This window comes from Atheta coriaria, unplaced genomic scaffold, assembly GCF_025399875.1.
Source record: "Atheta coriaria isolate IRGN ID8LTWV9N9 unplaced genomic scaffold, Caltech_Dcor_3.1 hic_scaffold_8_pilon, whole genome shotgun sequence".
Lineage (NCBI taxonomy): Eukaryota > Metazoa > Arthropoda > Insecta > Coleoptera > Staphylinidae > Dalotia > Dalotia coriaria.
This window is the reverse complement of record NW_027045450.1, coordinates 3378767-3394175: the sequence shown is the minus strand read 5'-3', so window position 1 is coordinate 3394175 and position 15409 is coordinate 3378767. Positions and strand designations below refer to the sequence as shown.

The following is a 15409-nucleotide window of genomic DNA, read 5'->3' as shown; positions in this document are numbered from 1 at the left end:
GAATATTTACAAATAACACACACAATTCATCCGAAATGTTTTATATATTTTCATCACGTCAGTACAATATATTGTGTACTTTGTCGGGCAAAACTCCCTAACGCTCATCATAAATTTTATCATCTGACAGTCTCGCGGGTTTAGGTATATGCTTATCATATGCTCCGATATTTTATAATACACAGTTCGATATATATTTCTATTCCTCTCCGACATCTTGCATCGATGCACACATCATCTCCACGGTATGGTAATGGTTGTCGCGTTGTACTTGTGCGCGGCTTATCGGCGCTTCTTAACGACTACAAAATAAGCTAGACGCTTCGTTTTATGTACAGTGTCTATGTGTGTGTGTGTTTGTTTAAATTACAACTCATAATAGCTAGTAGTAGTACAATATATATGTATCATATGTATAATTGTATGGTAAAGGCACTGTTTGTTATACAACATATTAAACGCTCTCTCCTCCGCTAGGTGGCGCACGCGCCCTGACTAAGAATATCGATAAAATTCGCAACAACATAATGGCAAAATGGCAATTGTAATCCGAGCGGCGAGAAACCAACGAGAAAGACGAATATTATAATGATACAAGATAAATAAATACGAAGTATGGTGTGAAAAGTTGCCACAGTCTTTCTCGCCCTTGTCGATCACGCGCTGCGGACCAAAATAAATATGACTAATAATCGACTCCCTATGCTTTACACGTGTCTTCTTGCAATCGATTGGTGGGAGTCGACTCGTGTGTGGTGGGGGTGAGTATGTGTGTGCTATGACATTAATAAGTGAGGAACAACCGTTTCGTCTCTCTTAACTAAGATATACAATAGATATACATGATTAGGTTAGATTTAGGTTATAAGTATGACAGCGCCAACATGGCGGCCATATATACGCTGTACGCGCGCATTCCTCAAATGTCCCTCGTTGAATAATGTAAGTACTCGCGGCGCTTCGGCGTTCTGCTCCATCAGCCCCTGCCTCCGATCGAATATCTTGATTTTTAAGGGTTGCACAGCCTTGGTTCATGTATGATTTGTGTGTAGACTAGAATGTACTCAAAATGGCGGCACAACGCTGGTGGCTTATACACTGCAGCCGGGCGCCACCTCTTCACCAGGTGGCGCTGCGCTCCAGCGATATTGTAGGCATGTGCTTGATTTGCCGGTGGTTTCCGCCGTGCGCAAACTCTGTTCCAGCTCAAGCAGTTGACCCATAAAGTTGAGGTTAGGGGAGATGATCGGCCGTACGGCTTTGACCATTTTGTACGCGTCCACCATTGACTTTTGCTTGTACTTCATTATGTAAGCGATGGCGATGGTGGCGCTGCGCGATACGCCCGCCTGGCAATGCACTAATACTTTGGAACCCTTTTTCCTCGCGTCCTCTGTAAACATACAAAGAAAACCAATTAGCACATACAATTGATTTGGTATCGATATATGTAGTAAATTAAAACAATTGAACGCGATTGAATTGAAGGTTGTGTAATGTATCGTGTGTAGCATGACCGCCATTAAATTTAAAACCAATTTGTTCTCATTCGGCGGCGCGTGAAATTGATAACATTACAATGGGAGGACGTCCAGGGCCGTGACGTAATCACGCATTACGTCCAACAACAGTTACAATCAAAAAAATCATCGGTTTTCCGTAAATGCAACAAGTACATGTCAGGCAACCAGTCGTACACGATGCGTTAAATTGGTTGCCTACCATACAACACCAGAAATACTCCGAAATGTATTCTTTTCACACTCTACATATTGAGCAATTGTATCATTCGTAAATTATAGCTAGTCTTTTTTTATATATATCTACACGCGCGTTTAGAAATGTGTGTGACTGTCTGTTTCATGTTCGGAGTGGATTGCGCAGTACGGGGCCGCGATTAACGTCGACGATGACTCACTTCGATTACGATTCGTTTTTTCGACACAACGCACAAACACACACACACCAATGCAAAGCACTTATAAATAAAAATGTCGATTACCTGCGGGATATACAGTGTGTTGCTAGAATAAAATTCGAGGAGAACTAGAAACAGCGCGTGATCAAGGTGACTGACTACATTAATGACTAATGATTTGATTAAAATCGAAAACAAACGGGGAATAGACAATGGAGAAACGCGTGGCATTAGTAACAAATGATTGTGGATGACACAAGTTGTGATATCTCCTGAGAGATTTTAATCTAATTAAAAAAAAAACGTTATAAAAATAAAAATTGTTAATTGGGTTGCCTGTATTTCAATATGCAGTAATTTAAATTTAAATCTTAGTTCCGGGCGTAGCATTAAATTAAAATAAAATCGGCGTCTATTTCGAATCGTGACCTGCGCGCCAGCAGAATCTCTCGGTTAGGAGAGAGTCGAAGTGACTCCTAGATCAAACACAAAACTCTATTCAAGACCTGAACGACTTTTGGACGACTAACTCAGCGGTGTGTTCATTTTGTACATTTTGTAGCGTGCGGTCATCGTCTAAAATTATCCTCGACGTTTTGTGTCTGCCTGCCGTTTACGTACATCAACAAAATCACATACGAACGGAGAAAGCGAATGAAATTTTTTACCGACACCAGCGCCATCTATATTTAAATACTTCTAGATTAATATTAATCCGCCATTGTTTAGTATGCGTGGCTAAACTACTAGTAAACTTTTCCATCGGCGTTCTAAATTAGTCACCACCGGCGCAAATTCTCCCAAAAGCCGAGGTCAGTAAACTGCATTGTATTGAGTGATGCAGTCACAAGCCGCAAAGTGTATAATGGTGTAATCTTCCATTGTGATATTTTTAAGCTTGGGCAAAGTCGCAAATTGATTGCCAGCGCGCCGCACGACATGTTTGCGCATTGATTCATCATCCCCTGGATGTAAATAGAAGTGACTCAAGCCGCGATTTGTTGATCATCCCAGCCCAACCCAGCATTACAATAGTTTGCATTGTATTAGAGCAGGGCACCCCCTTTACAGGAAAGAAAAGCGTAAGTGGAGTGAACTAAATATACACCGATGATTTCATCGGCGATTGTCGGAACTGGGTCGATTCGAATACCGGGCCTGCCAACCGTCACACAACCCCAATACAACACAATGCATACAAACATCCGTACATTTCCGTTGGAGGTGAGCTCTTAGTCATGCACACATGCCTTCATCATGAATGAACCACCACCAACTGTTCACATATTTTTATTTATGAACTAGCTGTTGCCCGCGACTTCGTTCCGGCAGTGTTTAATAAAAATGTAATTCGTTTTTACTCTCTTGTTCTAGACATACTCGTAGTAAGAGTCAATTCTATCAATAATATTAGCAATTTTAATTTAAAGAAATTATGCATATAAAGTTTTGTCAATAATGCACTTCAGCGCGCCATCTCGAATTCAACTATTTAACTATAACTATGATTGAATCTCAATGTCAATTTTTATTCTATAGAAAAGAGCTGTTTTGAGGATTTTCCCGGCAATTATTCGAATTTTTCTTACCTTTTAAACCTTCCCTAGACCTCCACGAATAATTCAAGACCAAGATAAGATAAATCCGTTCAGCCGTTCTCGAGTTTTAGCGAGACTAACGAACAGCAATTCATTTTTATATATATAGATTTATTTCAATATAGGGTTAAGTAATAATTGTGTTGTCTGCGCGCCATTTTGGATTTACAGATGTTACGCGACAGGGAAGTAACCGGGATACATTCCCGGGGTGCGTGACTCATGCACCGGGAGAGCGTCGACCCGACCCGCAGCCGCCCGGCCCGTAATAGATGCAGGCGTGCGCACCGTAGGTACCGAAAAACGACCCAAACAAAAGACGAAGTGCGATGAGTAATGCTGACGCTGACGGCGACCAGAAATACGCGAGACCCACCCGAGACCAACGCTCGTGAGTACGTCCTTGCCCACACCGATACATTCACGCTCGCATGCACACTCAACTGTTGCATGTTGTATATTATTCGCTCAAGAGACCTCAAGTCAAGAGATTCCGACGAATAAGAACGCTAAGAATCGACGTACGTTCACTCCATCTATCTCACTCACTCGTATGGTAGGTGAGTATACAAGTTACTATCGCGGATGAAATATTTTCTTCTCCGAGTCCAAGAGTCGAGGACGTTCAAACGTCCGCGCGCGCACACCTTACAATTTCTACGCGTTACTCACTCTCGTTTTTCGACCTTTCCAAACCGCGCTAGCGGCCATTTTGAATAGTTCCCTAGATGACATAATGAGATCATATATAAGTATTCGAACGCGCACAGTATGAAAATTACTCATTTAATAAACAAAATGGCGGTCAAAAGGTCGTGGCTGTCACTGCGCAATATTCGTAATCCCAACTGGCCCAAGTTCAACATTTGCATACCCGCATTATCGTAAGTGTTAAAGTGTAAATCACCCGTGTGACTCATCGTACATAATCAGTTGTCAATTGTCATTTTACTTTCGCTACTCACCGATAAATTCAAAAGCCTCCTCGAAATACTGCTTCAGATTCTGCTGGCCGGAGTCGGAGGCGGGTATCTGCTTGTAGGTAATACCGCACTCTCGTTGATAACCAGGCAGCTGTGAGGTGACGTTGAGCACGCATGTTGTGCCCAGATCCTGGAGGCCCTTCAGGTCGGCAGCGTCGCGACTATTGCCAAGGTAGAGGTAGGGGAGGACCCGCGATGCGGGATGTGTTTCGATATCGGCCGTCGACGTGGGCGTCGCGGCGCCGCCGCCACGCGCCGATGAGCACATGCCGGCGGCGAGTGTGTCTTCGCAAAAGTCTTTATGCCTGCGATGGAACTCGCGGTGACCCCCTGGGAAAAAACAAAACAAAAACATTCATATAATACAATATCCAACGTAACACTTATGAGTCATGCTAATGTTTACAACTTTAATGTCTACAATGTCCATAAGATGTAAAAAATACAGTTAAAAGTGTAAAGTACATCTGACATCATCAAGGATTCAATATGACGGCTTGCTAATTGGCGATACATGGAAATGTAATTAATTTAACAGGTGTACAGATGAAAATTAACTGGAAACTTGTTAAATTGTTCATAAATCATTCAATTCCAAGAAGATAATGTTAGTTTTGGTTATGCTTCATTTGTTTATATATCTGGAAACTTTTCAAACGCTAACCTAACCTCCAAAAGAGAGCATAATATGTTTATTGATGATTCACAGAATATTCTCGGTAGCAGTGTTTACATAACCTCACTTTCGTTTATAATATGTATCCAGCTGACTTCCAGGCTCATCTGTAAGCATCACCGCGATTGTTTACATAGATAACCTCTAAGCCCTGCTTTAGATTGTATTGTATCACAAACCACGACAAATATTGTCGTGTTTTTAAACCACAGTACTAAAAGTGGAATATTTCACCGCAAAGATGGAAAACACCAGTATTACTAACAAAAACTAACCTACAATGACTTATAACCAATCAAATTGCATCTAAAGGAAACTTACGATTGTGATTGGTCGCGATTGCGTTGGAAGACGTCTGTGGAATGATGAGAACAAGACAATTCTGGCGTTTCAACCTCATTTTCATTTAGTATTTGTATATAATTTTAAAAAATCCGGAAAATTCCACACTTTGCACTTTAATTCACAGACCAGCACAGTTTAACATTACAAAATGGCCGACACAAAATAAAACAAAACAAATAATTGTTTTGTTTTGTTTATATTCGAGTTTTGTTCTTAAAGAAACAAAAAGAATAAATATTAAATCCAAAATGGCACTGATACACGAATTATGCTTTGAGAATTAAGCACTTTACGTAAATAATTAACTTTTTTTCCAAATCAAAACAGTAGCACGTGTTTTCGCCAGCAGCGCACACAAAACTTGTGTAGCTAACGACGATCTTGAATTGACTGAGTTGTGCGCCAACTGCGTCGTTTGTCGTTGCACGTTCGCACGCGGCCCCCACCCCAACCGCCATAAACGATATTTTGAATCACCATATCACATCCACACACACAACCAAACAACTAAATGTGAATGTGTGAATGGCGAGAGATGCGTCATACGAGCATACTTCACTTTCCGTGCGCGTTTGTGTTTTGTTTTGGTTTTTACTCTCTGCGCATGAGTGTGTGTGTGTGTGTTAGGGACGACCATCTTTGGGGACACGGGACACCCGTGCAACTCGTGCGTTCTAGATGTTCGAGCGCACGTCATCCAGCGTGCGAACGTAAACAGAACGGTGGCCAGAGAGCAAGAAACCATTGCAGTGTGTGTGTGTGCTGTCAAGGACGTCCTCGTACGATGAGTGTGTGAATTGCGACGAAACAAGATGAGGAAGATAGACTGGGTTCCAGTGGTTGATTCAACAACCAGAACCAGGAACAAGAAAAATACCGCGCAACGCGCATGACTAATATAATAATATAGACATAACCTAAGTTTTAACATGTTTATAACCTAATTTGTATGCGATATGCATGCGGAGTGGATGACGAAGCGCCGAGTGACATTTTTAAGCGCTGCTTCATGGTTTATTCTTGAACAATCCGGGGAATTAATCACTGCGCATGGAAGACTTTGCGTCGCCGCTATGGCTGAGTCGGGCGTAAGCGCATTATCGCCGCTAATGAGGAAACGCGACATGATTTCATTGTGTAATTGTGCTGAGTAATGCACGTGCCTGGGTTCCATGCGGGCACGTAGTGATCGGACAACTGACTGGGTTCTAGGAGGAAACAGAAGTAACATTGGGCAATGTTACACAAATTAGGCACACTCACTGATAACAAAGATTAATTGTTATCTCAGCTTTATTATTTATATTTATAATCTATTAGATTATAACCTCAAACAGTCAGGAAGACTGTTAAAAATTTAACCTAAAATTTTTTATTCTTAAAAATTGATGATTAATCAATATATTTCTATGTAAATGCAAAAAATTGATTTTCTGGAAAATTGAAGTCTGGAATGAATGGAAACATGAAAGTAATGTTGCATCATTTTGTGTTAAATGCGAGTAAATTTCCACGCACACTTTCTACATAGTCATTCATTATCATATTAATATATATGATCTATGTGTGTTTATGTGTGTCTATGTGTGAGTTGACATTCCAGCAATTTCCAAATATCAACGTTGTGAATGGCGTTATTTCGTCTTATGTTGTGTATTTTCGAATACATACAACCAAATTGCGTCCAATTGCGGTGCGGTCTCTAATTGTTTAAACTTCATTCACGTCCTTGCATATGCTCGCCGCAAACGAATCGCGGAAATTACGATCCCTGTCATCTAATCACTCCGCGAATGGACGCGCAGTTAATGCGTAAATTCAATGAATGATTATTCATGCTGGCAATTAAAACAATAACAACAAATACTATGTAGGTACATGCATACATTATGCAGCAGACATTGTATTTATATCAACAAAACTTTATCGGAAATTTTTTTTTTTTGAAATTTTTGAATTTATCTTCATCCTGAAGAGAAGAATAATAAATTTGGGATTAGAAGTTTTGAGATACAAAAAGTGACACTTTAAACACGGGCAGCCATAGATGTGACTAAAGTACTTTATTGAGTGACAACAAGTCAACGAATTCAATTAATAATTAATCGCGAAAGATAATATTTATTGCTGTGGAAGTTCCCAGATGATGTTATTTTCCTCTGTAGAATAAGTATTTTCGTATTTCCCAAAAAGCAATATAAGACTTTAGTCATGCCGTGGAAATCTTCGAATCCCAAATTGCGCAGTCTGCCAAACATTTCCGTTTATAAACAAAATGGCGCCTCAAAATTGGGTATAATTAACGCAGTGTACTTTCCCACCACACACGAGTGTAGTTCAAGATTAGAAGAATGAGTAATGTGTTGAATTCTTAAAATTTCCTGAACCAGTTTCGCTTGCTTCTTTTGTTGTGTTTTCGGTGTTTCACGTGGCATGTGTGTTTTGGCGCTTGCAAATCAGGGTGATCCTCATCTGCGGTTGATGATGCTGCTGGCGTATGCACGCTCGGAAGGGCGATGAATCATAAAAAAATAGGGTAACATATTCGTCATCGTGCGGGAGCATCATCGTCAACGGTCAAAGCTGCGACGACGACAACGACGACGAGGGGAATTATACTATAACACAACATGCGTACGAGTACACGTCATCTTACTTTTCACTTTCGGTTTCAATTTCAACGCACAATACGCACTTTTGTTTATGCCACACAATGAGCAGGGATGACGCATGGCATCCCTTCGTATTTATACCCTTTTATATCAGAATCCCTATCCCTACTAATATTATAAATGCGAAAGTCCTAATGTTTGTTACACTTTCACGCAAAAACTACTTAACCGATCATCATTAAAATTTGTACACATATTCTTAGTGGTCCCCGAATGGTTATAGGCTACTTTTTATTTAATAAAAAAAATTATTATTTAAATAAAATAAAGAAATAGTTTAGCCAATAATACCTCTGCATCTGGCTATTTGACTACTTTAACGCCATCTAGCATTCCAGCAATGAAGCTCAAACCTAAGTACTATAGTACCATCACACTGTATTATCACACTGTATTACCAACAGCTACGTCAACATCAAATCCAATTGACTACACTATGGAGACTGTACACTATACTTCCATAGACTATACTTTCAGCCATTTTAAACTTCCCGCCATTCTACTTCATTGTTACTTCTTCTGTGACTACAGACGCGTACGGAAGCAACTTCATTAGTTTAGATATTCGCGAGCGAAGCCAAGGGTTAAAGCTAGTTGAAAATAAAACAAATGGGAAAAAGTTTATTTTTAGTTGTTTAAGAAAACTAATACAAAACACATGATACTACTTTGTTTATAGAATTTTTTCACGTGAGAAAATGATTTAGTTTCTGAACAATCCGATAAATAATTGCATTTTTAATATCCTGGTGCTGCCACCTATAGTCATATAAAACAAGTGTGTTTAAAACTGACGTTTCTATTTATACCGTAGCGCCATCTGTCGGGATATCACATCTACTAATCATTAAACTTAATTTTTTCATATTCTGAATGAAACTAGTACATGATGAAATGTAAACAAGAAATAATTCCCAAAGATAAATAAATATTTATGAATCCTGCTATCACTAGTCGTGCAAACTGAATGACTCACCGCTACGCAAATCATTCAATGCAATGTCAATTCATATTTATTCGCAAACAATGACAAATCGCTGGAATTCTTTTTATACGCCAAAGATTTCCGCCTAATGGCGATGACCAATGGATGACAGCGTAATGGCAGACAGATGCGTGCTGCTGGTAATACGCTTGCACGCCTGTATGACAAGCGGAAGTAGTGGATGATTGAATGAATGACTGTAACGACTGCAATGACTTTACCCTCGTCGTCTTTCGACGCTTCGACATGTTGACACAACGCAATGAAATCATACGATTACTCCACGCATCCAAATACGCATTATATCACCGATTGACACTCACTCACGACCAATTCGATTAGTCACTAAAATAACACAGCGGAGATAAATGTGATTATCTCATTTTTGGGCTGGTAGAGTATAGATGGCGTGAATTTATCAATTCTGAAGGCATTTGTTTGAGAATTGAGTGAATTTTAAACATGGGGGGGAAAGGCCGTGACTAAAGTACTTTATCACGGGCTTTAGTCACGGGGCGGAGCTTCCACTAGCTACAAATTTAAAAAAAAAGAAAAATTTTCTTTAAATTAATTGAGATAAGCTTAAACATTTCCTAATACCTAATTATTTCTAAAAGTAGTAAACAGCTACCGATAATTAAATTATCTGTAACTGTAACTAGTTGATTATTATATATTTAAAGTTGTGTACGCTGAGTCATCAGCAGCACTTAAGTGCGTCTGTTGTATAGTGGAATTTGGAGAATTAAAGAAATTAGTAATTGAGCAATTAGTAAGTAAGCACATGTGATACACTCCCTTGTTTAGCCGCTTAACTCAACTCGACTCGACTCGATTGGAGTGAGTGAGCGTTTGGGGGAAAGTGAAAAGCGCGCGCAAAATAAAAAGATAACGGCGCCATCTGGTTGAGTCACGAGCGCTCCGGCATTGTTTACATCGTAAATATTCTACAATTGCGTTTGTTTTGCGCTTGTTTCGCGCCGTGTGTTTTTCTTGTTTGCACTGCCAAGGAGGAAAACAATGACTAAGCGATTGTAATCTCAATAAACACACTCCAAATTAAAATATTAAAATATTACCGCAAAAAAAGAGCTAAGTCATTGAAGGTAGACAGATTTATGTCAAATTTGATTATTATTTCATTAAGAAGGCAATTTAGCGCCATCTGGTAGGCAATTATTTAACTATAAGTATAATAGAATGTGTATATCAACTTTCATCCCTTATTTAACACCCTTAGAGTAAAAATTTTCGATATTTTAATGATTATTCTTCTATTTTAAGAGATAACAAACCAAAAAAATCATAGATAATCAAAATCTGCCTTTCTGATCATTAGTTATACTTGATGTAACTAACAAAATAATATTTATCTTTAATTTATTTAAGTGGAAGGTTGGATTTTCCTTGAAAATAGGCATAAAATTTATCTTATACCACATTTACTCCACATATCTTCCGTGTGCCTCTTTCCTACTTCCTATAAACTTTCATCCCTTATTTAACACCCTTAGAGTAAAAATTTTCGGGATTTTAATGATTATTCTTCTATTCTAAGAGATAACAAACCAAAAAAATCATAGATAATCAAAATCTGCCTTTCTGATCTTAAGTTATATTTGATGTAACTAACAAAATAATATTTATCTTTAATTTAAGTGGAAGGTCGAAGACTTTCCTTGAAAATAAGCACAAAATTTATCTTATACTCTTCAATTTAAATGTACTCCACATTTCTTCCGTGTTCCTCTTTCCTACTTCCTATCTCTGTCTACCTCACTCACTCACAATGAAAACATTCGCGAATTCAAAATATAATAAATTTCGTACGCATGACTCGGACACCAATATAAATATCAAGTACACATACGATTACAATGTGTTCGGATGCGAGAGTGATGTGTGTATATACGTGTGTGTATTTTCGTGCGCCAGAAACCTTGACGCTGGCAAATTCCGCATTTGCATACATCACACAGCAGACAGACACATTGAAACAATCTGTTGTCGCATCGCATCGCAATCGGAATAAAAATCAAATCGAGCAAACACACACGCGTCGTGTGACAAGATGACTCATCGTGCCTTGCAAAGATGTTTACCATTTACCAATTTATTACAGTCATTTACCAGACGCACGCCATCTCCATAAAAGCAATGCAAACGCGCCCAAAATTAAAAATAATACTAAAAAACCTAACAAAATAAAACATTTGCGTATTTGTGTTTATTTGTTCGCGATTATCGCACCAAAGTGCACTTTGCTACCGCATGTGACGCATTTACACAGCCGTCAGCGATAAATTGACGTGTGGGTGCAATTTAAAAAATCAAACCAACAACAACACAACGTGTATATTCGTCCTGGCAAGGGTGCAAGAGCCAAAGTAGGCTGCGCATGCGCACTGCGTGTGTTTTGCGCCGCGCGAGTTTAGAACGTGAGTAAGAGCATAAACATGCGCAGCGCACTCACCTAATAATAGCACCGGCTCCCGATTGTCCTCCACCAAGGACGCGAGCACCAGAAACAAGGGATGCTGCTGTGTGACGCGCTCCACGTCGGCGGTGGCGTCGTCGTAGACGAGCACCTGTCGTGCGGTGCGCCTGCGCAGTGCTTCCTTCCCTTCGCGCGTCGTCGCCAAATCCGCCAGACACGCCTTGCCCTGCTGCAGCCGCCGACGATTGAATCTATCCGAGCAGTTCAGATTGATAGCTCCGCCAATGTGTGACACATTGTAGGACATAAATGGCCGACAGTCGACGATAAGCATCTCCGCCCGGCTGAGACTAGCCGGACATCTGGAGGCGGCAAGGCGGCCCTGTAACCCATCTGCATCTATTGTAGAGACTTTACTCAGCACCAGCGCTCGTTGTAATGTGCCTGATTCAGCACAGGGGCTGGTCGGCAGGCTTATACTGCCGGTGGTGGCTGTGGAGGACTCCAGCTTGCAGCGCTTCGGGTGCGGGCTGAGGAAGAACGGCGCCGCTTGCGCGTTATGACTGCTGGCGGCGGATGTGGTGGTCGGTGAGGGCAGGCTAGGTGGGCCCGGCTCGCTCAGGCTGCGGTTCAACTGAAGCGTAAGACGTTCACGCGGCGCTGGTGGCGGCGCGCGGCGTCCCCCCGACACCTCCAGACACACTGCCGACATCACGACGGCCGGCGGTTGAGTAGCGCGCGCACGCGCACTCGATCTCCTTCCACGCGCGGCCTGCAAGCCAAAACAATTTTAGACGTGAGGCAATCGAGCCCAACTAAATACATAATAACATAGAATAAAAAATAATTCACACCAATACAACATACAACTTAATTTGTGTAATATTGGTTGCATACGACTACAAAAGTAATGTAGCATAATGTAATTGTGTGGAGTTATTTTTATCTGGTGCGTATTTAATTTGCACCCTCCGGAAATCCCCAGGGTGCGTTTTAGGGCCGCAAACATTGTCGAGGGTGCAAAACACCGTGACCAATGTTTCCTATTACAGGCATTACGCCGTTTAGGGGACCCATTAAATTACCATACTTTAGTCACGTTAAACACACTGTATAAAACTATACAAAGTGCCCATAAAAACACAAAAAATATTATGATATGTGGCAAATACACTTCGACGAAACAAAAAAATAAATAAATAATGTGTCCACTTTGTATATACTCGTAGTGTGTGGAAGTAGAGTGTAAAGTTCAGCGCATAAATTAAATTAACTCATGTGGATGCGCGCAGGCACGGATTGTGTCATCGTGCGGTGATTTATTTATTATTTATTATTTTCATAACGATTGTCTCGTTGGCGTTTTGTTTTATTTGCGCAGTCATTCGCAATATACATCGTAATATACAAAGTATAAAAAATAAAACAAAACAAAATGTCTGTTGATTTATGGTGTGATGTAAGTTTGGTTGCCTATGTTGCCATATTTGTAAAGTGAATCATTTCAAGAATAATTTGGATAGCTGTAAAAATGTATTGGCTATAGATGAATAATTTTTTGTTTGCTAATCAATCATAATCATAGAGTCATTAGATAACAGTGAAGTGCTGATAACTTCTCATTATCTAAACATCTAGTATTTTGATGTGTCACGGGCACTTGAATTCGATTACGAGCAAAGTTTGATGTTTTGTTAAATCGATCGCTTCTAGATTCTGATTTGTGAATTACAATCATGTTTATTTCGAAACTATCGGAAGTTTGAGTTTTATGGATAAAAATGTTTTATCTTTTGATAAAAACTTAAAATAATCCCTACTAATATTATAAATGCGAAAGTCCTGATGTTTGTTACACTTTCACGCAAAAACTACTTAACCTATCATCATGAAAATTTGTACACATATTCTTAGTGGTCCCCGAATGGTTATAGGCTACTTTTTATTTAATAAAAAAAATATTTTTTAAATAAAATAAAGAAATAGTTTAGCCAATAATACCTCTGCATCTGGCTATTTGACTACTTTAACGCCATCTAGCATTCCAGCAATGAAGCTCAAACCTAAGTACTATAGTACCATCACACTGTATTATCACACTGTATTACCGACAGCTACGTCAACATCAAAACCAATTGACTACACTATGGAGACTGTACACTATACTTCCATAGACAATACTTTCAGCCATTTTAAACTTCCCGCCATTCTACTTCATTGTTACTTCTTCTGTGACTACAGACGCGTACGGAAGCAACTTCATTATTTTAGATATTCGCGAGCGAAGCCAAGGGTTAAAATATAATTCACACTAGAATTATATTTTATAAGTGGTTAATAAATATGCAACCTAACTTGCCTATTAGGTAATTGTCCATTAAATGTAGATGGCGCTGTTCTCACAATGTGAATGTACATATGTGATTGTTCGTTGGTGATTAATTCGTCCCGATTGCCTATTACACTATTACATTTATTGGTAGTAAAATCACATCTCGTTTGCGTTTCGGGGCAAAGTTGGCAATCGGCGTTCGGGCGCTAATCGATAACCATGCGCGCGGTCGCGATCGCTATAAATAGCGTCGAAAATTATGACTAAGCGCCGAAACGCCACGCAAAGCGAAAAAAAAACGCACACAAAAAACAACAACCCACTTATTCGCAAATAGTCCTTTTATAGACCTGAAATACACCGAAACAACACACGAAAATATTCCAATTTATTCACTAGACTAGAGTAAGAATAAATCCGCCAACAAAACAAAAAGAATTATAAAGGTATTTAGCATTATTAAAATAGGCAACCAACAGTGCCGCAACATAAATTAATTTCACTCAAATACATGGAAATACACAGCAAGTAATTTATTATATTTAGACAATTTAGACAACCAACATGACACAATGACTAGATAATTGTATATTTTTAGTCAACGATGGAGTGAAGGTAATGGCATATCAGCTATTAAATAGAGTGATAAACACGGCGCCAGGATTATTCAAGGATGATTTAATAATAACCTTCCACCCTACCTCGAAAATAACACCATAGATAACAATTTTTTTGAATAAATGTGAATATTACCATATTGTCAGTCAAGATGGCGCTGATCAACGAGCGCACAAACACTCAATATGATAAGTAAGCAAATAAAACAAGATGAAAATTGACTCAAATCAAATATTGTGCTATAACTCATAAGATTCATAAATAAAAGTATCTCTCTCTGCTCGAGATAACGATAAGCAGTGACACTGTGATGCTGAGTGAACATCTCTCCACAATACGCCGCTGTAAATGTACATAGCATTCAATATTTATTTTCAAGCGCCGACGTAATCGTCGTCACTGACACACAGCACTAAAACTCTAACTGGTCGGCCACTGGAGAAATGCACAACGACTCGGCGTAATTACCTGCTTTAGAAATTCCTCGACAACGACCGCTCGACGTTCAGCCAAGCACGAGCTGTTCCACGACACCTCCGCACATTATAACAGCCCGACAATTAGCACATTCACAAACGCACAAAATATTGTTTTATTCATATGAATCCAGCATGATTTTGCAAAACAGATTAGTTGATTGGTTGTTGATTTTTGTCGCTCTTCGTTTGTTTATTGATTAGTTCCGTAAAGCGCCGCACCGACCGCCGCAGTGTGTTATCAGCGACTTCACGACTTCCGATAGCAGCATGACGATTGCGATTGCGGTTTTGCAACGTGCGCCACGTCCAGCGGCATGCAGCGGACTGCGCGGCGCGCGCTCGCGATGGCAACACACGCACCGCACC

At 39.8% G+C, this 15409-nt stretch overlaps 1 protein-coding gene and 1 long non-coding RNA gene across 2 annotated transcripts in view; both read right to left on the bottom strand.

Moving 5' to 3' along the window:
- LOC135797016 (uncharacterized) overlaps positions 1 to 15409 on the bottom strand; it is a 78361-nt gene that overhangs the window by 30334 nt on the left and 32618 nt on the right. The window lies entirely within an intron of this gene.
- On the bottom strand, positions 26 to 15381 carry LOC135797009 (dual specificity protein phosphatase 10-like). Its single transcript, XM_065309170.1, has 4 exons — positions 15033 to 15381; positions 11651 to 12386; positions 4482 to 4829; positions 26 to 1393 (listed from the first exon to the last, which is right to left on the bottom strand). Exons 2-4 carry the CDS (start codon positions 12324 to 12326, stop codon positions 1092 to 1094), a joined length of 1326 nt encoding a protein of 441 aa, XP_065165242.1. The 5' UTR covers positions 12327 to 12386; positions 15033 to 15381; the 3' UTR covers positions 26 to 1091.